General features: G+C 47.7%; 2 protein-coding genes across 20 annotated transcripts in view; one reads left to right on the top strand and one right to left on the bottom strand.

Moving 5' to 3' along the window:
* Positions 1–18,446, bottom strand: part of Mecr (mitochondrial trans-2-enoyl-CoA reductase) — a 33,329-nt gene extending 14,883 nt beyond the window's left edge. For 5 of the 13 annotated variants that reach the window (XM_048815942.1, XM_048815943.1, XM_048815938.1 and 2 more), the window contains exons 1-3: positions 18,216–18,443; positions 5,719–5,816; positions 5,172–5,303 (exon numbers count right to left, since the gene is read on the bottom strand). In XM_048815942.1, the coding sequence (XP_048671899.1) occupies positions 5,172–5,303; positions 5,719–5,816; positions 18,216–18,433 (448 nt within the window). In that variant the 5' untranslated portion in view covers positions 18,434–18,443. Of the gene's footprint in view, positions 1–5,171; positions 5,304–5,718; positions 5,817–18,162 lie in introns of all 13 variants that reach the window. The other 8 variants (XM_048815937.1, XM_048815934.1, XM_048815941.1 and 5 more) reach the window with 6 other exon arrangements.
* Positions 18,447–23,331: 4,885 nt separating this feature from the next.
* Positions 23,332–24,530, top strand: part of Ptpru (protein tyrosine phosphatase receptor type U) — a 71,872-nt gene continuing 70,673 nt past the window's right edge. For 4 of the 7 annotated variants that reach the window (XM_048815931.1, XM_015485368.2, XM_048815930.1 and 1 more), the window contains exon 1: positions 23,333–23,524. In XM_048815931.1, coding sequence (XP_048671888.1) covers positions 23,452–23,524 — 73 coding nt within the window. In that variant the 5' untranslated portion in view covers positions 23,333–23,451. Of the gene's footprint in view, positions 23,525–24,530 lie in introns of all 7 variants that reach the window. The other 3 variants (XM_048815932.1, XM_048815928.1, XM_048815922.1) reach the window with 1 other exon arrangement.

Here is a 24,530-nt window from a genome sequence, read left to right as displayed (position 1 = left end):
TGGGCTCTGCCACTTCAAATTATCACTCCACCTTTTTTGTTTTTTTGGTACTGGGAGTTGAACTGGGGCGCTTTACATTGATCTAAGCCCTAGCCCTTTTTATTTTCTATTTTGAGATAGGGTCTTACTAAATTACTTAAGACCTTGCTAAGTTGCTGAAGTTGGCTTTGAACTTTCAATTCTTTTGCCTCAGCCTCTATGCTGCTGGGATTACAGGTGTGTGCCACCATGGCTCACTCAACCTTTCTTGAGTTTCAGTTTTCTGATGCATAAAATGCAGAGAAGAACACTTACAGTGCCAAGGTTACATGAGAGGACATCTATACAGATTATCACTGTGCCCAGTACACAGTAGGTGTACAGTAGGTGTATAACACATGTTGGTTTCTTTAACTGATCCTGATTCCCAGGCATCAGCTCTAAGGCATACCATTCTTCAGTCCTGGGCGACTGACCCTTAAAGATCTCTAGCACATAATATGGGGCTGAAAACTATGGCCTATGGCCCAAATATGACTTATAAATATTGTTTGTTTTTGTGGTACTGGGGACTGAACCCAGGGCCTTGGGCATCTGAGGCAGGCACTCTACCAACTGAGCTATACCGCCAACCCCATAAATTGTTTTTATAAATAAAAGCTTTACTGGAACACTGACATACTCACTTGTTTATGTAATATCTATGCCTGTTAAAATGGCAGGGTTGGGTAGTCACAGTAGAGATGGGATGGTCTGCAAAGACTAAAATTATTATTATTTGGCTCTTCTAAGAAAAAAATTTGCCAGCTCCTAATCAGATGTATAGAGAAGTTCAGCATTTGCAAAGATTACTGTTTATATTCCCTCAGTTAAGAGTCTGTTGAGGTATCTGAGGCAGCAACTATTAGCTCCATTGAATTGAATTGATTTTTTGGTACAGGGATTGAACCCAGAGGTGCCTAACCATAGAGCCACATCCCCAGACCTTTTTATGTTTTATTTTAAGACAGGGTCTTGCCAAATTCTTAGGACCTTGCTAAGTTGCTGAGGCTGGTTTTGAACTCTTGATCCTCCTGCCTCAGCCTCCCAAGCTGCTGGGATTACAGGTATGTGCCATGGCACCTGGCTATTAGCTCCATTTTAGAGATGAGGAAATTATGGCTCAATGTAGTTGTGACCTAAACAAGGTCATAAAACAGAGCTGGAACAAGAATATGCATCTGAATGCCAGACCAGTACTCCTTCTGTGCCACCTCACGAAGGTTTTGAGTGTTTCCCAGTGAGAATGCCAGTTGGCGAACATCCATCTGTGCTCTACAGCCCATTCTCTGCTGCATTTGGGAAAAAGCTGGCTGAGGGCATAGCCACAGCTGGGCAGCTCAGCACTATGAAAAATGACCGTGATCTGGTTAGACATTAGTTTTAATGAATGCTATTTTTAAAAATATTTATTTATTTATTTATTTTTAGTTGTAGTTGGACACAATACCATTATTTTATTTATTTATCCCTATGTAGAGCTAAAGATTGAACCAGGGCTTCACGTGCGCTAGGCATGTGCTCTATCGCTGAGCCACAACCTCAGCCCATGAATGCTGTGTGTGTGTGTATGTGTGTGTATGGTACTGGGGATTGAACCCAGGGTTGCTCTACCACTGAGCTATATCCTCAGCCCTTTCATTTTTTATTTTGAGAAAGAATCTCACTAAGTTGCTCAGGCAAGCCTCCCGCTCAGCTTCCCAAGTGGTTGGGATCACAGGCGTGCGCCACCATGACCAGCTGATAGCTACTCTTACCACTGTGTCCTAGAGTCTAGCACTCTGTAAAAGCTCACAAAGTATTTACTAAAAAACTGAGTTAACTATATTCTTCATGATTCTAAAATCCTCATCTTCTCCAACTGGCTCCTTGTCCAAAAGACTGACCTGTTCTGCAGGAAGGAATCCCTGTTGTGGCTAATCCTACCATCGTGCTTGGGAGTGGAGTTACCCACACACCTTCTCCTCTCCAAATCTGGAGTCCTCCTGAGTCCTGTTACTTTGGCTCGAATCCTCTCCAGTCCTGTGACACTGTCTTGCTCAGACCCTCCTCACCTGAGCCCTGAACTCCCTGTCTCCACCCTCTGCCTTTCCAGACCTTTCTCTGCTCTGAACACATCATCCTGTATCCCTCTACTTGACTCTCTGTTGGGTCCTGGACTGGATGCGAGCCCTCCATGATACAGCCTCCTCAACCTCCCCGTTCCATCTGGCTCTCTCCTGCTCCCAAGGGACCTGGGCTTGTTGCATTACCAGTGGCTCTGTCACCACCTTGCCTCTTCTCTTCCCCTCTGTGCAGATGCACTCCCTCTCTGGGAAGCCCCTCCTCACCTGGCCACGGCTGCACTTCTAGTTGCACTTCTAGAAGGGCTTCTAGATGAAGTTGGCGGGCCGCTTCTCTGGGAGTCCTTTCCAATGCTTCTCACTAGGAAACCCCAGCCTCTGTGCACCCTATGATCGCAGCACTCACACTGCCTGAATTACAGGCTGCTTCTCCCTTTGCTGGCCTTCTGTCAGCCAAGAGAACTCTGAGGGCAGGGACTGTCTGACCCATCTTGCGTGCCCTTCACTCAGCCCTGGGGGCCAGCCCAAGGTGCTGGCATCAGTACCTACCGTGTCCTTGCAGCTGGGGGCGGGGCTCTGTCACAGCTAGGTGGGTGAAGGAGCAGGTGGAGCCATTCTTGGCAGCTTCTCAGAGCTCAGAAGAGCAAAGAGCTCAGTAGGAGATGTCTGTTCCTGCTGGTTTCCTGCCTGCCACCTTTCTCTCTCTAGAAGGGTTCCTTTCTAACCTCTGGGCCATCTACCACCAGGTCTCACCTTCTGTACCACAGAAGTGGGCAAGACTCAAGGGACAATTGCAGTGGCTCCACCAGTGCCCCAAGTGACTGGCTTATGGACAGTCAAGGACCCAAGAAGGGCCATCCAGGGCTGCTCAGGGATGGAGATGGTAGTGCTGGTTGTGACAGCGCTGAATGTGCTCATCTGTTCCAGGATGAGGCACATTCTAGGCTGCTGGTGGCTGTCTATGAATAGTATGTATCAGAGTGGATCTGAGTCTTAGCTCTGCCTCTTACTGACTGGGTGACCTCACGCAAGTTGGTTAATTCTTTACATCTACTTTTGTCTCATCTGCAAAATGAGGTAGGAATAATTGATTTAATAAACAAAAAGTGCTTAAAATAATGTCTGGCTCAAAGAGAGTAGTCAATAAATATCTCTTGCTATAATTATGTCACTGTGTAAGGATGGCTCACCTGGGAACCAGTGAAGAGAGAGAGCCCTGACCGTGTTAGGCTTCCTGGGTCCCCTGTGCCTGGGACTTTCAATCTCTTACACTTTTCAGCTCTACAGATCAATTAAATTCTTCTTTTTTTTAAGGTAAGTATGAGTTGGTCTCTGTAAGTTATAACCTAAAGGGTCTTTTGGGGGATGGTTCTGGGATTGACCTAGGGCTATATGCATGCTAGGCAAGCCCTCTATCAGGGAGCTACACCTCCAGCCCCTGATGTATCTTCTTTTTTCATTTTTTTGTGGTGCTGGGGATTGAACCCAGAGCCTTGTGCATGCGGGGAAAGCACTCTACCAACTGAGCTACATCCCCAGCCTTGATGTGTCTTCTAAATATTCCTTTTAATTGCCCTTTCCTTTGTCCCAACCCAGAGATCTTTCGAAGAGTGGGAAAAACACGGGAGACAAGAGTCCACTGGGCTCTCCCTTATTCTGCTGTTTGAGTTTGGACAAGTTTTACTTCTTAAGCTTCATCCTCATGTCCAGTAGGGACATATGCATTGCTATACTCTTGTGCCTGCTGTGAGAACCTATTTTACAATGGGTGGGCCTCAAACCCATGGAGTGCTAAAACCAAAACAATGATTCATTTTTTCACAAAAAGAAAATCCTACTCTTAGGGCTGGAGACATAGCTCAGTTGGTAGAGTGCTTGCCTTGCATGCACAGGCCCTGGGTTCAATCCCCAGCACCACAGGAAAAAAAAAAAGAAAGAAAATCCTACTCTTTAGGTAGCTTGTGTAGGGCCTTATCCCATGTGGTCATGCCCTATTTTTTTTTTTTTTTGAGGGGGTACTAGGGACTAAACTCAGGGGCACTCAACCACTGAGCCACATCTCCAGCCCAATTTTATATTTTCTTTAGAGACAGGGTCTCACTGAGTTGCTTAGTGACTCGCTTTTGCTGAGGCTGGCTTTGAACTATCAATCCTCCTGCCTCAGCCTCCTGAGCCGCTGGGATTATAGGTGTGCGCCAGGATGCCTGGCTCATGCCCTACCTTTTATTTATTTATTTTTTTTGGTATTGAGGATTGAACCAGGATGCTCTATCATGAGTCACATCCCTGTTCTTTTGTTCTTTATTTAAGTATTTAAGGCCTTGTTAAGTTGCTTACAGCCTTGCTAAGTTGCCCAGGCTGGCCTGGAACTTGCAATCCTCCTGCCTCAGCCTCCAGAGTTACTGGGATTGCAGGCATGCGCCACTATGCCCAACCCCATTTAACCTTCTTTCTTACTCCTGCATCTCTCTCCCATACAAATCCCCTGCTGAGGCTACACTGGATTTCCCCCCATTTCTCAAACTCACCTTTGTATCTTTGCTCATTTTGCTTTCTTCAAATGAAATGCTAGGCTCATCTCTACCTAACAAAACTCATTCATCAAAGGCCCATTGTAAGGAAGCCTCCTCCACAAAGCCTTTTCTAATCTTTCTTTAGTATCCTCTCTCTCATATATACATACACATGCACACAGAAGGGCCAGAAGAACCCTCTGCTTCCTGTGAATTCTCAGCACTCCCTTCATTGAGGTTATTGGTTTACAGATTTCTTCAATTAGATTTCAGCCTCCTGGAGGGCAGGGATCACCTTATCCGTATGCTCCACTGCACCTTACAGCAGGGATTTAGGGATGTAGGATTTAGAGAATTATAGCCTCCATCAACCTGAGTCCAAGGAGGTGAAAATGCAGGAATACTCCCTCTGGGGCAAAAGAAATGGGTCCTGCTCTCCCTGCTCAGCCCCCACCCCTCCTGAGGCAGCCACATGAACTTAGTAAGTTCCACTGAGCCAATGAGATGAGTTTCTCAGTGGGGGGGTGAAATAGGATCTGGAAGAACAGAATGCTTGCTGACTCCTGGGAAAACTCACCCAACCCAGCGTTCGCAGGAATCACCCAGTCTCCTGGCTTCAGTCTAGTCACACGGCAGCCCACGGCCTCCACTTGTCCCACACCTTCGTTCCCTCCAACAGCAGGCAGCTTGGGAAGGAGGCCATAGTTCCCTGAGGGAGAAGAGGGCAAAGGGTCAGCCATGTCTAGGCAGGGAGACAGCATAGACTCTGGGGCCAGTCAGACCCAAGCCTGAGCAGCCCTGCCTCTGACTAGCCTCAGCCTCCACCTGAGTGAGCCTCAGTTTCCTCATCTGTCCAGGGCCTAAGACTCTTTAGCATTCATGGTATCCTAGGGGCAAGGAAACTAGGAAAGGAGTCCAGCATGTCGCAGGGTCATCCCTCCCCACTGCAATCTTCCTGCCACAGAGGAGGGAGATCAGAAGGCTGACACAGTTTGCAGATGGAACCTCTGGAGAACAGCTGCTGCAATCACGGGCACTTCACATCCGCACCTGAGGAGGACCGACAATGAGGTAGCAGCTGAGCAAAAAAGCCAATTAACATAAGCCCCAGAAACCAAGGTTACCTTGGATCATATTTATGTCAGATGGATTGATAGGGGCCGCCAGCATCTTCACGTGGACGTCTGATCCTCCCACGGCCGCTAGCTCCAGGTTCTTCAGTCTAAGCACAATGCCAAGAGAGACGTTAATGTCAGCCAGGCTAGACTGGGCGTCTTCCACTCAAATCATCTCCCCAAAGTAGGTCAGGCAGCGTGTCTGAGCTGCCACGGTGCCCAGGAATTAGGTTCTGCTGGAAAAGAGCCGAGTTCCAAGGAACAGCACAGGGTGCGGGTGGACCTCCAGCCCCACTGTCCACACCGGATGAAAACAGTGAAAGCCCCTGCTGACCTGAATTGGCTCTGTATGTCCCCAGACTTGCTCTGTCCTAGGAATTCTGTGGAGGGCTCACTAATAATATAGATTCTCAGGCCTGAGCTCTGACTCACCAAACCAGCCTCTCCAGATGAAGGAACCCCAAACAAGCAAGTCTGGGAGACCCAGGGAGGGCTTGCCCACTTGTCCTGTTTGTGGTTTTGTTGGCCCTAACACAATAGGGCAGAGGAGACATTCTCCTTAGCGGAAGAGGGTGGAAAATGGAGATGGACTTTCTATTTGGAAAGAACTCCCTGGTGAGTTACTGAGCCCCTGGCATCATGTCCCTTCTAGGTGAGGATCCTGGTCTGTCAGAAAGGATCCTGGATGGATCTGGAGGTTTTTGGTATATATCCCCACCACAGGCAATATCTTCTCTGCTCTGTGCGATGGGGTAGGGTTGTTTGGGCTGGATTGCTTCCAAGAGCCTGTCCCTTTTAAGTCTGTGATAAGTCCTTTCACTCATGTGGACCTGTGACACCACAGTACCAGCACCTCAAAACTTGGCTTAATGGTAAAACCTGCCTGAGGGCTTTAGGGGAGGCCAAGTGACAATGTTCATGTGTTACTTACTAACAAAGTTCTTTAAAAACAAGAGCCAGTCAACGAGCTAGTGTACGAAACTTCTGAGTCCCCATGCTGTTTTAATGACCGGAGACCCTCTTTCTCCACAATGTAAGATTTCAGGTTGCCATGCTTCTCTGCCTAAATGTATTTATTTTACTTTTAATTTCTATTTTTTTTAGTTGTAGAGGGACACGATATTTTTATTTATTTTTATGTGGTACTGAAGATTGAACCCAGTGCCTCACACGTGCTACGCAAGTGCTCTACCACTGAGCCACAACCCCAGCCCCTTAATGTATTTATTAAGTAGAAATCTTATTTATTTTCACCTATGAAAACCATATGGTACTGCCAACCAGAGGTTTGCATGAGGCCACAGCATCACCATACTAAACTGTGGTAATACCATCTACTTCTGACAGACACCAACCTTTTCATTAACCTAGGCCTTGACCTGGGAGTAAAAGTGTGATTTTCAAGAAATGTTTTATACTAACAGTAATAACGGAGTCAGGCCATCACAAGGTATTTCTTATACACCAAGTCCTATGCTAAGGGCTTTAAACCCATGGCTCATTTTGCTTTTGTGAGAAAAGTACTATAGTCCCATGCTATCTAGTAAGGAATGAGTCATGTAGGCTACAAAGGCAATAGAAGTTAACATTTCATTTGCACTATACAGGCCGAAAAAACTACACAGAACATGGAGGCTACACTGGTTGAGTAGGTCACAAAGGCTAGAACAAATCATAATATAATAAGATATGGAACTGATTATGGAACTTTCACAGGCTTGGGTGACTGGTTAGGGGCTCCAAAGCAGGTGTTTTTATTTATACCGCTGGACATCAGCATCCTGGTATGAGTTTAGGAATGTCCCTGACTGCCTACAAGGACCCCTGAGGATCTGGGAGCCCAAGCTGGGAATCCCTGCATTGTCCAAGTAAGGAAGGTCTTGTCCCACCATGATTGAGACACAGTGGCAAGAAACCAAAATGGTCACATTCTACAGAAAATGGCTAACGATGAGGGAGTGGATGGCCAGGGGAAGAAAAGAAAGAATAAAGTTTTTTTTTTTCTTTTTTTTTAAGGTAAGTATTAAGGACTGCAAGTACTTATATGTCAGCGGGAGAGAGGGAGTCCTTGTCACAGTAATCACTAGTGCTTACCCAATGCTTACCACTCAGGCACCCTGCTAAGTGCTACAGGCCAGCTTCCAGGCTTTGGTGCCATTGTTCTGCTTTTACAGTGGAGGAACAAAGGCACCAGAAGAGGTAAATAACTTGCTCAAGGCCACTAACAGCAGTAAGTAGCTGAACTGCTTTGAACTTGGCAGTCTGATGTTAGAGTTGCCACCTGGAAGGGGGCTGACCCCAGTCCAAGCAGAAGGCAGTGAAATAAGCCCCTCCCTGGGCTGGTGTGGGGACCGGCCCCTGCTGCACCTGCCTGATGGGGAGGATGGGCACTGTGAGCCACCGCCATGGCCTCCCCACCGGACCACAGCTGGGTGGGGTGGCAGCAGTGATGTTTCTCTGGGGACTTGTAAGTCTGCATCCCCCCCAAAAAAATCCTGCCCAAAGCAAATGGATTTTGGACTAGCTGCCCCTTTGTATTATTCCTACTGCTTCTCTCCTGAATTTTGACAGATAATCAGACTTTTTTTCTGTAAGCTGACAAAGTCCATGTGCTCAAGCCGCTTAAAGGCATTTTTCCCCCCCTGCGCATTTTCTACACCCTCCTCCCTCTGTCCAGAACTTCGTTTCCACAGCTTCTCCATGAAGTGAGAAACTCAACTCACGCTTCAAGACCCAGCTCAAATTTTACTTCCTTTTGACTTTCTTCCTGGTTCTGAAAAAAGTCACCAGCTCAGTTACACAAAAGGGGAGACTATACCATTTAAAACCTTGGTTTACTAATTTATTTTATTTTTGTTACTGGGGATTGAACCCAGGGGTGCTTTTCCGCTGAGTTACATCCCCAGCCCTTTAAGAAAATTTGTTTTGTTTTGAGAGGGGACTTGCTAAATTGCTGAGCTTGGCCTGGAACTTGCAATCCTCCTGCATCCGCCTCCCAAATTGCTGGAATTACAGGCGTGTGCTACCACGCCAGCCACTATTTTTTAATTTATAAAGTCTTTCCACACAATTTTTCCCAATTGATCAGGACACGGGTTTTTCCAAAGCTCAGGGCTAGATGTACCACAGACTTGAAAGCCATATGTTATCTACACTCCCTAGGGGGCTGGGGCAGCACCCTGTGACCAACACTTCTTCAGCAAAATGTATAAATATTCACACTAAGTGAGATGAATAAAAACCACGTAAAAACTATGTTAAATCAGGTTTTGCCTCCAAGTGATTTATTAAAAAAAAAAAACTGTCAGTTTTCAGAGCTTTCTGGATTTTGGAACTGCAGACAGGAGAATTCAGTGTTTTTCTACTCACTACTCTGTCTTGTGGTCAGAACCTGTGTTTCCCTGCTAGGACTGTGAGCTCACAAGAGCTGAGAACCATAGTCTTACCTCAGTGTTTAGCAAGTATCTGGGATCGAACTTTTCTCTCCCATGAGAAAATATGGCACAAGAGTGTCAGTCACTTAGGAAGTCAGGGGAGGGCTGCAATAAAAGGGCCTTGGCTAATTGCACTTGCTCTCCCTGATTCTAAGCCATTTAGAAACACCTCCAAGGACCAGCTCAAATAAAAATGGAGATTAGTGTTAGAAGAGTTTATCAAGACACATAAATCAAATGTGCACTAACACACACCTATTAAAAATCTAGATGACCAGGCTGGGCACAGTGGCACATGCCTGAAATCTCAGCTATTTGGGAGGCTGAGGCAGGGGGATCGCAAGTTCAAGACCAGCCTTGGAAACTTACTGAGATCCTGTCTCAAAATAAAACATGAAAAGGACTGGGAATGTAGCTCGGTGGTAGAACGCCCCTGGTTCAATCCCCAGTAGCATCACCACGTGACAAGGATGACCATGGTCAAGATGAGAATGTAGGTGGACCTCAGTCCATGGAGGTGCAAAGCATGGGTTTGGAGGGAAGCGGGCAGCCCTAGGTGGGCACCCTACCTGTCCAATTGGAAAAAACCTCAGCATTCCTCTGTAAGATGGGTGACACTAGAACCCAGCTCCCTGGGCTAAGTGATTTAATGTATATACAGCATTTACTGCAGCGCTGACACAGAGTACTGAGGAGATGGCAGCAGTTACCAGCAGGAGGAAGAGCCGAGCCAGCCTGTGGAACAGTGAGATGGCTCTTCCTCTGAACACAATCACTGAGTCACCTTTCAGACCACAACCTTTTGGGAGATTCAGGCAAATTTAATTCAACAAATATTTATTGACAGTCCCTATGCCAGATACTGGCCCAAGAGGTCTGAGGAGGAATACTTTAAAATCTCCTGCCTGGGAACCTACAGGCGTGAGAACCCCCGTGGGAATGCTGGGGCTCCGACAGCATAGGCTCCTAGAGGGAATCCACCCAGCGTGTAACCTGTGGGAGGAGGAAACAGCTAGAGAGGGTCTTTGGAAGAAGTGACACCTTAGTTGGGGCTGAAGGACATAGAGTCGACTGGGTAGACTGAGGACGAGGAACAAAATCCTGACTCGACAGTCGGCCAGCAGTGGGTGCGGTCTGGATTCAAGTCATGGGAATGAGAAAAGAACTCAATAACTGAAAACTCTTTAAATATGTGAGGTTAATGCACCTGACCCCAGGTTGGGGGTGGGAGTGGAAAGTCTGTGATGGCTCCCAGGCTTCTGGTGAACTCTGGGATGTGAAGCTAGGGAGGAAGAAGAGTGGGTTTGGAGTGAAGTTATATTTAAATCTGAGGCAGGCAACCTGCAGTGGGGATAGCAGAGGACAGAGACAGCAGGAAAATTTAGGATGACCACTAGGCTGGACGATGGAGTGATCACTCATGCTGACAGCTTGAGCTCCAGGCAACAGGCTTCCCATTTGACCTATGGGATGCTGTTTAGTCCTTCAAACCGACGATAGAAGAGGAAATTGAGGCTCGGAGAAACTACATACATTGCTCAAGAGTAAATGGCAAGTCTCGCTTATCTTAAGCTAGACTGCAAAGCTCAGACTGCTGAACGCTGTCAGCACCACTGCAGTGCTGAGGAGCTCTCCTGGGAGATATTAGTGGGTATTCCTGGGATCTGGTATATTTGGGAAATGCTGCCTGCCAAGCCCCATTCTGAGTCAGACTGCATGTTAGCACCATAAAAGCTCGGAGAAGTCCTCAAATAAAGAAACCCACGTGGCTTGGTGTAATCCAGAGCTTCCCAGACTAAAGTCGGCTGTGAACACTGTTTTCACAGCCCAGCCTGCCTTCCAACAGCAGTTAGAGAAACGATGCATTGGGCTACAAATTGTTCCTGCTTTTCTTATTTGCCTTCTGGGGAGCCTAGCTGCTCTGTGCCAGCTGAGATTTACTGGGAGGGAAGATGGGCAGGAGGGGCCCCGGATGGAATGAGGGTCTAGTAGATGGCAAGTTGAAGCCGCAAACACAGGTGGGTGGTGGCGGGGCAGGACTGCCACATGCTGCATGCCTGGAGGGAGGTGTGTTGGTCCAGCTGCATCTCACCAGGGAGACCAGCCCCAGCCCGCCCCGTGGAATGCCATCAATACCAAGACACTGCTGTTCCTGCCGACAGTCCTAACAGCATAGTCAAGGATACCATTCTGCTGAGACAGGAAGGGAAACAGGCTTCGTCTGAATTCCAGGAGCTGGACCACTGTGACAATGAGAGTAATTTCTCTTTCCTGTTCTTTTTTTGAACTTACCAAAGGAAAGTGTGGCTGAGCTGTGGAGTGCAAATGAGGCACCCAAACAGCCTGGCTAGAAGGAGAGCCACCTTCCTGGTACTGCTCACGTTCCTTCCCTGTGAGTGCAATGGCGCCATGCAGCTCGTAGGGATGCCACTGTCTTCAATCGACAGATCCCAGACGGGATAAAGTCACAATGGCTCCTTTGAGGCCGAGACTGTACACCTGTGATGTCATATGAAGTATCAGGCAGACAAAAGCAGGCAGAAGAAAGAGCCCTTTGAGAGAGGGGAAAAAAAGAGGCCGTCCCCTGGGGCCTGGCTCAGCTGTATTTGCTGGTTAAGGTGGGCACCGGCCAGTTCTGCTGAGCTCTCTTTCCCACCTTCCACATTAATTAGCAACCATTTGTATTTGTCTCTCTTTTTTTGTTTGTTGGTAGACCTTTATTTTTATTATGTGGGGTGCTGAGAATTGAACCCAGTACCTCTCACATGCCAGGCAAGTGCGCTACCACTGAGCCCCGGCCCCAGGCCCTGTACGCATCTTTCCTCTCCCACTCAGTCACCTCAATCTGGTCAATATCAATCTGGTCAATATCATTTTGAGCAAGAACAGGCAGGGAGAGCGTCACTCATCAGAGACTTTCTCATCTGCTCAGTTCCGAGTCAAGAACACGCGGCTCATCACAGGGCACTGGGTGAAGGAAACGGACACCTCATGTGGCTCTCCCCAGTCTGTCTGCAGTCCCCATGGTCAACAAGCTGCCACTGTGATTAAATGAAATGCCTGGTGTGTTGGGTCCCTTGTTCTGGGATTTCACTAATAATGAATAAACAGGGCGCCACTGGGCAGGTGTGAGGGACTACAGTGCCTCATGACAGCTTGAAATTTCTTGATCCTCGGAGGGAATGATGGTGGTTGTCTTGGCTGGCGGGGAGCTCAGGGAGCGTGCCTTTCCCTGGGAAGAGCTCTTTTCATTTCACAGCGGTGCCAAGCACACCTGCCTACCTCTCTGGCCCTCTTTTGGATTCCCAGCCTCCTTCCATTCAGGACTCATCTTTTGGCCGATTTTTCTTGCAGGCACCAGGGATTGAACACTGGCCTCACATATAGGAGGCAAGCACTCTGCTACTGAGCTACTTCCCCAGCACCCCCCTTTTATTTTCTTTTTTCGTATTGGGGATTGAACATAGGGGGCTTACCCACTGAGCCACATTCCCAGCTCTTTTTATTTTTTGAGACAGTTTAAGTTGCTGAGGCTGGCTTTGAACTTGGGATCACATGCCTCAGCCTCCCGAGTCACTGGGATTACAGGCATGTGCCACTGTGCCCAGTCCCCTTTTCTTCTTTACTTTTTCTTTAAATATTTTTAAGAAATATTTTTTTAGCTTTAGGTGGACACAATATCTTTATTTTACATTTATGTGGTGCTGAGGATCGAACCCAGTGCCTCATGCATTCTAGGTGAGCGCTCTACCACTGAGCCACAATCCAGCCCCTTTTTCTTCTTGACACAGCGTCTTCCTATGTTGCCCATGTTGGCCTTGAATTCATGGGCTCAAGCAACCCTCCTGCCTCAGCATTCCAAGAGACTGGAGCAACCCTGGCAGGCAGTCCAGTGCCTGATTCACTCTCACTGGGACGGTGGTGGAACTTTTAAGAGGTAAGGCCTAGTGGGAGGTCTTCAAGCCACTGAGGGTGTGCCCCACAAATGCACTGTGGGGTCCTCGTTTTTCCCTTTCTCTTTTGCTCCCTGGACTTAATTATCTCGGGTCTTTTATTATGGAGAGCTAACACAAGGCCTCACCTTTTCTTGGCAGGAAAGAGTGCTGTTTGGGGAGCATGTGCTAAAGGAGGGGTGTAGGTTTTGAGGTATACAGAAAAGGGCGGGGGGCAGCATGCATCCTGGGTTTACCAGGATGTTTACCTGCTGACTTTGGCCAAACCCTTTACTTTATAGAAGAGTAACTGAAGAGAATGGAGACTAGAATGATTTCCTTGCTCTAATAATTCACGGCAGAGGTGGAAGTGGAACCCAGACCAGTGTTCTTACAGGTGGTCCCCAATGGAATAGCCTGAATCACACTGACCTTGGGTCATCTTTGTTTGTCTGCCTCTAAAATGTGGACCCCTCCCTCCTGATCCAGGGTGGGAAAGGCCAGGACACACACAAAAGTGCAGCAAGAGCTGCTAGCAAAGGGCAGGCAGCAGTAATAACTTGCAGCTGTGCTGAGTGACAGCACTTCTCCCAGATGCTGCAGATGGAGAGGGAAGACTTGAGCCCATTGTGCAATTTCCTGGAGGCGTGTCAACTTTCACCTCCAGAGGCAAGAATGAGGAACTTGGGGTAGGAGGAACTGGCCTGGAACATCACATCTGAAGTGCAGATGGAAGGTAATGCATGTATGGTACAGGATGTGGAATCCACTGGCATGTGAATCCCGTGACCGATGGCTAGTCCTCTGAGCTGGTCCAGCAGGTAGATCCCTCAAAGGAGTCCCCGCTGAGTGCACAGTAGGCTCTCCATCAGTATTAGCTGATCAGACACATCATGTTTCCTCTTCTCTCTGGGATTTTGCACATGTGGATTTTTCTGCTTAGAATATTTCTGCATTTTCTCTCCTCATTAACAGCTCCCCTGCCCTCCTGTATTCAGAGAACGCATTCTCTGACCTCCCTGAGGGTGTCAGGGACCCTCTTGGGGGTGTCCACCACACTCTACACATGACCCATCAGCACTTACTGCTCTGGGCTCTGGTGGCCTTTCTTCTGGACTAGACTAGGGTTTCCTAAGAACAAAGCCCATAAATTATTTGTCTCTACATCCTCAATGTTCGCCTTCAAAGAATAAATTCTGGCTAACTTACTAAATGAAGTTCCCACTCCCTCCATTCACGACTATGAAAAAGAGCCCTCCAAAGAGCACCAAAGCAAATGCTATTTTTTTTTTTTTCAAAGTACTATAATACTGGATTAAGAATAAAATTACCAGGGCTGGGGTTGTGGCTCAGTGGTAGAGCGCTTGTCTAGCACGCGTGAGGCACTGGGTTCGATCCTCAACACCACATAAAAATAAAATAAAGGTATTTGTTCACCTAAAACTAAAAAAAATATATTAAAAAAACCAAGTTACCCACACAAAGTTTTGGTATTAAACACTGACATCAAGTGTAAGAAGAACCCCCCCTTAGAATACACAGTGCCCTAGAGTGAGAATGTACTTCCTGCGCTGCCTGAGCCCCACCGCCTGTTCCCTAAACTCCATGGCTATGTGGCCAAAGCTTTTCTAGCTCAGTTTTGTCTTGTACCAGCAACAGGCAGGCGTGGGCACCATGACCAGATAGTTTAACCACAGCTTCAGGATATGAAAAGGGGAGGAGACAGAGGGCTTCTACCTTTTCTAGGGTGGGGCTGCCCTTCCTATAAAGAACAGAAACTCAGGCCACCTGAATGACCTGTAATTTCACTTTTTTTCTGACCGATTTTATTCCCAATTTATCTCATTCTAAAAAAAAAAAAAAAAAAAAAATCCTTTTGAGATAATTGTCATTTCTTCAGGATTTTTTGGAGTTGGGGGGTAACCAGGGATTGAATCAGGGAGCCCTTAACCACTGAGCCACATCCCCAGCCCCTTTTGTATATTTTATTTAGAAACAGGGTCTCGCTGAGTTGTTTAGGGCCTCACAAAGTTGCTGAGGCTGGCTTTGAAATCGTGATCCTCCTGCCTCAGCCTCTAGAGCTGCTGGGTTTACAGGTAAATGCCACCACACCCAGCCCCTGAAGGATTGCAGTCTAGTTCTATGATCTTGGACAAGTGCCTTTCAATCTTCTTGAGTCTCAGTCTCCTTGTGTGTAAAATGGGGATAACAGTGACCAAACTAGATCACTGTGATTCTCCCCCAGTGCCAGAGACTGAGTCTGAGGAAGGTAGGGCTCCACGACTGGGCTGCCCCCCAACCCCGTCCTATTGTGATCTTAAAATTCCTTACTATGTGAGGAGAACCTAGCCCACGGTACACAGTAGGCATACAAAAAATGAGGACTCTCCACCATAATGCCCAGAGAATAGAAAAGTTCTAAGAGGTCTTTTGGGGGGGGAAAAAGGAGGAAAGAGGAAGACATCAGGGTTCTAGAAACTATTTTACAGGGAATTCAGATGGCAAAACAGACAAGAGCCATGGGGACCTCTGAGATTTCCACCATGCTTGTATCTCCCATGCAGGCTGACTTCATTTAGGTCAGCGGTTCAATCTTTTAAATGAAAACGGCCCAAGCACTTATTTAGGGTCCGATTTGGGGAGAAAGGGAAAGAAACTAAGAGACAAGAGAGAAATGGCTTAGTAGAGAGAAGAGCTGGAATGTCTGAGGGTCAGCAGAATTGAAAGTAGGAACGTTGTAAGCTTGACAAGAGAACAGAAAGCCTCATTTTGAGGAGTTCTGTAACCCCTCAGATCGGAGCAGACCATTCCTCATTCCCCACCCCCTGCTCCAGAGCCCTGGCCCACAGTGCCAGCATCACAAAACACACCAGTTTAGGGAATGCTGTTAGTACTCTGGACAGTTCCATGACCTTATTGGTGTAACCTGATCTAGACATCCAGTTACTGGGATGTGTAAAAGACACCCGATTCTTTCTGTGACAGTGTGGTTATCCTAAACCTCCTAAGACATGAATACAAAGAGAATCCCAGCCTCTGGCCTCAGTCCATACACGAAAAGAGTAAAGTTGCCTGAATCTGGGTCAGAAGGGAAAGATGCCTTTTGGGGACAGAGGAACAATTACTGCTTGCCTGACCATTTATCCACAGGGTGGTGGTTCTCAACCTTGGCTGGGTAGCAGTCACCTGGACACCTGCAGAGCTTTAAAAAACACAGATGCTCCAGGCCATCCAACCCAGACCTACTACGTACTTCACCTGAAGAACCACAGGTGACTGAACTCTGAAGCCAAAGTTGACTACAATGCTTTGTGGAAATGTTTTGAACTTCAGGGAAATCACTAGGGTTTTACACAAGAAGACAAGAGAACTTGTCTTTTTCTTTCCAAGCAGGAGCTGCAGAAGACCGTTCAGCTTTGGCCCCCTAAGAGGAGTGACTCAGGAGGCAAGGGCACTTAGCCATTTAAAAATTCCCAGGCCTTCCTCATTGTCAGAGTAGAACTCAATAAAAGGTATATTTCTTAGTGAAATTAGACTCAGATTTTAACTAACGTTATGGGAGCACTGTTTTGTGGCTAGTCCTGCCCCAGACATATAAATCCCATGAGACATCACATCCTTCTTGCCTGAGGTGCACTCCTGGAAATGGAGGAGTGCTCATGAGAGCTTCCACCCCTCTGCAGCACAGACCTCAGGAAGATGTCCTCTCTGGTGCTATGATTTATTACCTACAATCAAAATACAACTTGGGGTTTATTGTCTTCTTTTTTCCCCTGTGGTGCTAGGGAATCAAACTCAGGCCCTCCTGCATGCTAGGCAAGTGCTCTCCCACTGAGATCCACCTCCAGCCCTGATGTGTCTTCTTGCTATTCCTTTTAATTGCTCTAAAGGTAGATGCAGTGACGTTGAGTGTATGACATGAATTTATCTGCAGCTTTTTCTCTCTGCCTGTCAAAATATCTAGCCTGTATTTTAACTTTATTACAACAATTCCATGTTTGCCCATCCTTTGTAAAACAATCAAACTGTTGGGAATCTTAAGATTTGTGCACATTGCACTGCAGGGGAATATGCAGGTGGTTTTTGGTGGAGAACACTGAATTACACTGAGCTGATTAGTCCTATGAGCCATTTTTAAATACAATGAAACTGAGGCTCAGAGAAGTTCAACAACTTGTTGTTGGACACACAGAGCTAGGACAAGTCAAAGCAAAGATTTAACTCCAAGTATTCTGATTCCTAGGTTTGTACTTTTGCTTTAACACCACTTCAGCAGCCTGAACAGCCCTTTTGAATGGCTAGTTATTTATGTGCAGATTTATTAATAGTTGACAACTCACATACTGTTTTTTATCAGCCACACATGCAAAACCCACTAAGATCCAACAGCATTTTACGAGGAGGACATGATCATAAAAGTAGAAGGCTCAGTGAGGTTGAATGATTTGTCCAAAATCAAACAGCTACTAAAGGGTTGAACTTGTATTTGACTTTAGGTCTGCAGGGCTTGGAAACAGCTTTTTTTTTTTAATGAGGCCCAGATGGTGCAGTGGAGACAGAGTCAGAAGCCATGGATTCTAGTCCCTTTCCAATCATTTATTAGCTGTATCACTTTGGACAAGTTCCTTGCCCTCTGTAAAATGGAAATAATTTTAAGTAATAATTTAACTGAGACATGAAGATCCAATGGATGTAAAAGTATTCTGAAAAACCCCTCTAAAAATTGAGATAGGAAGAACTAAGGTGCGCTAGTCAGCGAGTCTGTCACGTATTGGATGTATGACATTGGTCAAGCAATTTGACCCAATGCCTCAGTTTTCTCATCTGCAAAATGGGAGTAAATCCAGTAACTAACGTGGTTGTGGCAATTAAACTAGAACATTCATTTAAACACAGGACTGCCCGACACAATACTCATGAATGGACGTTAGCCTTGACCATTCTGACTGTGCCTCTCTGGTCTTCAACTATCTCGAAGCATGGACTTCTTTAAAGCTATTAAAGGCGCCCTGGGCTTCAGTTTCGGTCTTACTACTCTCTGCCCGCTTCCTCGGACCCCATCTCTCCCCTCCCAATTCAAAGCCCACCTCAAACCCCTTCGGATAACCCCGTCCCCTCCGGGATTCGCGCCGTCTCTTACTCGATGACCTTGGCTGGATCTCCGTGGCTCCCATAGATCAGCGCCCGGACCCGGGAGGCTTGGGCGGATGCGGAGTAAGAGGCAGCACCACCGTGGCGGCGGCAAGGTGCTAGCACTCCCGACTGCAGCTGCGACCCGGCTCGCGCCCCCCACAGCGCGCAGCGGACCCACATGCTCCTTCCAGCCTGCACAGCACTCGGCGCACGCGGACACGTCATCTTCCCGCGACCGCGCGCCTGCGCCCCGCCCCTCTCCCCGCCCCGCCGAGCGACCACGCCCCCAAAAGCCTCTTTAAAGGACCTTCTCCTCCTTCTGCCCGCCGCGCGGGGGCGCCGGTGAGACCTCGTGGGAACCAGAGTTGGGCAGTGCAGGAACCTGCTGGAGTTGCAGTTTTTTTCTGAGCCCTCCAGGGCTGCTTTTCCAACTTGGAGAGTCTGGGACTGGCCTACTGCTGTGCCTTCAGCCTGCGCTTTGTTCTTGGGTTTGGGAAAGTCATTTTCTCTCCCTCGGCCTCAGTTTCCTTTTTCCACGATTTATTGAGAGCACACTGTGCCAGGCTTGTGTGTGGCCAGGCTTTTTAAAGTACTATTTTTGTGTAATCCGGAAAGGAACAGAAAGGTAAAACTTACTATATTGAATGGCGATGATAAGGAAGCAGTAGTAGAAGTAGTTAGAAGACTTAGGTTCAAATCCTAGCAGTGCCACTTTCTAGTTTGCTAAAATGGAGATAATAAGCTTCATGTCAAATTGTTGTGAGCATTGGATGCAACAATAGGAGAATGTTATCGTGGACACAGGAGACAGCATAAAATGTTAAGTGTGTTCTGACAGATAAGGGAGGAATCACCAGGAGTGTGCCTTTTCAAAATGCTCATAGTGTAGAGATTAAGTGGGAAACTGGAAATTCTTTGTAAAAAGGTATAGCCCTTTAAAGATGCTAAGTTCTTATTTTTGGTGGAGAGAAGACATGAACGTAACTAAAACCCGAGTTGAATGTTAGCACATGCCAGAGTGCACTGCTTTAGTCTGAAGAAGAGATGTGCTGGGGGGAGGAGGCTGAGGGTCCTTGGAGGAGGTGCTATTGAAGCTGCCCTGTGTCTCAGAATCCTCTGTGCATAAAATCATGAGAGGTCCCATTCAGACCCACTGAATTAGAATCTCAGGGAGAGGACTGGGAGCATACACCCCTACAAGCTCTCAAGAGTATTATGATGCAGGTGGACTAAGGAATAGGCTTTGAGACAGTCAGGGCTTTAAAGGAGAAGGAAGAGGTCCTTTATATGGATTTTGGTGACCTGAAATTCTAGACCCTTTCTGTTGAGGCTGGCACAGCAGAGTACAGTGATGTGGAAACTGGATTGTGGCAAATCTGGCTTTAAGTCCTGGCTCTGTCATTTTGAGCTATTTGATTTTGGGCAAGTCACCTGGTTTCTCTGGCCTTCATTTTCTTATAGTTAAAAATCAAGGGAATAGAGCTAGGGATGTGGCTCAGTTGTAGAACACTTGCCTAGCATATGAGAGGCCCTGGGTTCAATCCCCAGCACTGAAAAACAAATAAAACAAAACAAAAAAAAACCCCAAACACCTAAAAATTGTGGGATTAATAGTTATCTGTTTCATTGTAGATAAAATGAAATATTATTCACTTGAAGCATTTAGCACAATGCTTGGCACATGGAAGCATTTGAAAACTATTATTAGGGAGTTATTGTAAAGATTAAATGAAAATATCATATGTAAAACATGGAGTAGGGTCTGGCTCATAGTATGCTCAATAGATAGATGTCTGCACTTGTTTTTATTCTTAGAGAAGGAAAATTCATGTCCAACAGGGGGGAAAGACTTGATCCTATAGTTGTATGAAAGCCCCCCCCCCACACACACACTGTGCACACAAAATCTTGTCCCACTGACCTATTTTTACGGTGACACACAGGCCTACCAAGACTGTTGTAAGACTCTTTAGGTGACATTGAGCTGTTGACATTATCTTTTCCACCACATTGGCTCCCCTGAATCTCTGGGCAGCCCAACTAGGCAGCCTGGAGAATCATCCAATAAGTCTTCTTCCTTGTGGCTCAATTTTCTCTCTTTGCACCTTCCTATAGCCCTTGTTTCTAGTCTAGGCCCTCTGGGTTCCCCCAGGGGCGCAGTTTGAGAACCACTAATTGAAGGGCTCAAGTCCAGTTGTCCAGACCTTGCATTCAAGACTCTTTGCACCTTGACTCCCACCCTGTCTTTGCAGCTTTCTCTGCTGTTGGAGTGTGCACTGCCTAGGATCCAACTGTACCTCAGACTCACCTGTGCCAGTACTTTCTTGTCTTATGCTTCTTGAAGGCTGTTCCTTCTGCCTGAATTTCCTGCCTTACCTACCTGGAAAACTCCAGGTTCAGATATCATTTTATTGAGTCCACCCCTGCTGCCTTTGTGTTTTCTCTGGACCAGTGTTATGACCTTTAGGGCACTGTCTCATTTATTGATGCGCCCACGTCCTGCTCCAGGCACATGTAGGGCCATGTTTGGTTCATCTCCATGACACCAGTGCTCAATATGGGGCCTGGCACAGGGTAGGCATCATAAATATTCCATGAGTTGCAGGTAATTGAATTTCCTCATGGCCTGGCACAGACGGTAGTGCCGTCTCCCTTTCCCTAGATTTGGGCTGGTTACTGAGGGCTTGGGCATTCTTTCTTCCTTTCTTGTTCTTCTCTTAAGGATTATAGAAATCTGTGGTCTTTTTAAAGTAAAGCAGAATTTCTCTTTTCATCTGGCCACCTGTTTCTCGTACTGCCTTTTCTTCTCCCATCATAGTCTTTGCTGCCTTTCCTGGCACAAGGAGCAAAGGGATGTGGAATCAGTCAGATCTGGATTGAAGTCCTGGGCTCACCATTTACTAGCTATGTGACCTTGGCCAGTGCCTCATGCTCTCTGAAGCCTCAGTTTCCATACTTATAAAATGAGATCACCAATAAGCTCCTGTAACTGGTTCCTTTCAGAATTCTTTGCAAACACCATCCTTGGCTCTTTCTTCTGTTCATCAGTTTTCTCTCTTTTTCTGGGTGGCTCTGTCTCTTCTCTACTCCAGCATCTACCTCTGTTTCTTATTCCAATCCTTATTTCTTTCTTTTTTCTTATACATAATTTTTAGTTGTAGTTGGACATTTATTTATTTTTATGTGGTGCTGAAGGATGGAACCCAGTGTCTTGCACGTGCTAGATGAGCTCTCTACCACTGAGCCACAACCCCATCTCCTCCAATCCTTCTTTCTTTGCTCTGCTTCTGTTCCCCTGTGACTGACTCTCTCATTCTCTTTGTAGTTGCTAAGAGAGTTGAAGCCAGGGGTTCTTTACCTCCCCATCCCTTTTTAATTATTTATTTTGAGACAGGTCTTAATACGTTGTTTAGGACCTTGCTAAGTTGCTGAGGATGACCTCAAACTTCCAATCCTCCTGCCTCAGCCTCCTGAGTTGCTGGGGTTACAAGGCTGTGCCACCATGCCCAGTTCCCATTGTTTCTTGTATGACCTGGGGAACACGTGGACCTCTCCAGCTGAACCTGACTTCGCTGTCCTCCCCACTTACTCAATTCCAGCTGCCCTGGTCTCCTTGTCACTCCTCAAACCCACCAGCTTCTGTCTTTGCATGGGTTGTCTCCTCTGGCTGCAGTATTCCTCTCTACTGATTTGCATGAGGCCGGCTCTTCTTATACATTAGATCTCAGCTCCAGTATCACTTGGCATAATGTCACTTTCTCCATGAAGCCCTTCTGGACCACCTTGTCTACAGTAGACCCTCCCTACTCTGTGTTCTTTACCACAGCACTCTACCCATTTCTTTTAGTGTGCATATCACAGGTTGTGATTACATATTTATTTATGATTGCTGTTGGTCTCCCCCACTAGAATGTAAGCTTCACGAAGACAAGTACCATGTCATTTAGCATTTATTAATCCATTCAGGATTTATTGAGCACCAACTATATGCCAGATACTAGGCATTGGGATACAGAACAAAATCTTTCCCTAAGGACTTTGGGAGCTCAGGTTTTAGAGGTGAAGAAAAATGATGAAACCATGAAATCATAGGTACTCTATTTAGAACTACAAAAATTCTTTTCCCCTTAGTGTTCATTCTTCCAAATTTTCTGGTCTGTGAGATAGTGATAAGGGATATATGTCAGAAAATTTGCTTTTTTTCACCTTTTTTTTGTTATTGTCTTCCCACTGAAAGGTAAACCCCATGAAGATAGGGATATATATTTTTTGTCAGTTTTATTTTTCTATGATTATTTTCTATAGTAATTGTTGAATAAATGACTTAGTACCCCATAGGTATTTGTGAAGTGAAGGGGTTTCCAGATGGTAGGCAGTTCTCAGCTCCTTTTTAGTTCAAGCCAGACAACCTTGATTCAAATCTTGATGGTGCCTAAAACTAATTTGTAACCTTGGAAAAGGTCTCTGTCTCTGTGCAATTTGCTCCACCGTGTAATGGGAATACAGTGGTATAAGCCTAATAGGGTTAGGGTGAAGGTTAAATGATGGGGGAAAGCACATACAGGTGCTTGGTTTTACATAGTAATGGGCAATTAGTTTGCTGATTATTGAGCAAGAGCTTTATTGGAGGAGGCTTAATACTTAACCTGTGTAGCCAGAGGGTAGAGCAGGACCAGTGAGGGTTCGCAAGGGAGGTGGACTTCATGTCATGGAAAGGAAGAGTGTTCTAAAAGCCCGCGTTTCCAAAGGCCCAAAGATGGCTCTTGGCAGGTGATGAGCACCCTCTAAGTATGAATGTGCATTTAGAGGGGCCAAGGTAGAGAGAACTCAAGCTTCGGATAGGACAGAGAAGCAGGTGTCCCTGAATCAGTCCCTGAGAACTCTGCGAGAGCAATGAGGGTGCTCGCTTGAGAACGTTGGTGCCCGGTAAGTGCAGAACAAGTGGGCGTCCAGTCCAGGCCACCCGACCTCCGGCAGGGGTGCCCGAGTGGGGGAGGGGTGTGCCGGGGCTAGCCGGGCAGCAGCGCGCGCCTCCGCCAGCAGGGGGCGCGCCGAGACCGCGGAACGCTGGTCCGGGCCTGACGTCAGCGCCCCGTTCGCTCCGGCTCCCGCTCTGGACTCCGCGCCAGTCCCGCTCTGCGCCGCGCTGCTCCGCTCCGGCTCCGGCTCGCCTCGGGCTCGGCTCGGGCTCAGGCGGCGGCGCCCCCCGCGCCGGGCCCGGGGCAGGCGGCGGCGTAGCAGCCATGGCCCGCGCCCAGGCGCTCTTCCTGGCGCTTACCTTCCAGCTCTGCGCGCCCGAAACCGAGACTCCGGCAGGTAAGCGCGCGGCGGTCGGACCCAGCTTGCCCCGTGAGCCCCCGGGGCCCGTGGCGCAGCTCGGAAGAAAGTGTGAGTGTTGGGTGCCCGCGCGTTACAGGCGTGCTCCCTGTGTGTGCCTGAGTGTAAGATGTAAGGTCGTGTGTTCGGGGGTGTTGTGTGACTGCGAATGTTGTGTGTCCGTAGTTCTGTGCAAGAAGAGGTGCTGTGTGTGTTGTTTGTCTGCGAGGATGTTGGGGTAGATGTTGTATACATCGAGGTGTCGATTGTGCGCTGTTTTCTGTGCCTGCCAGGGTATAGCGTTCGTGCGGCCAAGTAGGTTGTGTGTCTGTGTGTGCATTTGAGTTTAATTTTGTGGCCGGAGTTGTATCTGCTAGTGTGTTGCATTTGTTTGCATTTGGTATGCTCTGGCCGGGAGTGCTGTTTGTTGTGTGTCTGAGAATGGGTTGTGTATGTTTTTTGCGTGTGTTGCGAGTGCAATGGATCCCGCCCGAGTGTAGACCCGGGAACGCATGTGTGATGTGTGTGCTTGTGAGATCCGTGTACGTGTGGAGGCGTGGGAACGGGTCCGGAACGTGTGTGCGGGTGCGCCGTGTGCGCGGTGTGTACGTGTGGGAGTGTCTGGGTGTGTGGTGCGCCCCGCCGGGGGCTTTGTGGGTCCGAGTGAATGCCAAGTGTGCGGGGAATGCGTGTGTGGGAGCGTGTCTGGAGCGGATGTGAGTGTGTGAGTGTGTGTGTCGGTGCGCGCTGGCAGCGTGTCCAGGAATGCTGCGAGTGTGGTGTGCGGCTGGGCCGCGGTCGAGTGTGCCCAGGGCTCGAGGGGGCAGGGGTGGTGTGTGCGTGCGCGCGCGGCGCGACGGGCCAGAACAAGTTGTCGCGGCGGTGGCCCTCGGCGGCGCGGGTCGGTGGGCGGGAGGAGGAGGGCTGGGGCCCGCGGCCGGCAACTCCGACATGTCGGGCTGTTTGTTTCGCAAGTTCGGCGCGGCGCTGGCTGGCTGCTGATCCG

This window comes from Marmota marmota, unplaced genomic scaffold, assembly GCF_001458135.2.
Source record: "Marmota marmota marmota unplaced genomic scaffold, marMar, whole genome shotgun sequence".
In the NCBI taxonomy this organism is placed as follows: domain Eukaryota; kingdom Metazoa; phylum Chordata; class Mammalia; order Rodentia; family Sciuridae; genus Marmota; species Marmota marmota.
The sequence above is the reverse complement of the archived record's forward strand: the minus strand, read 5'-3'. Positions and strand labels throughout refer to the sequence as shown.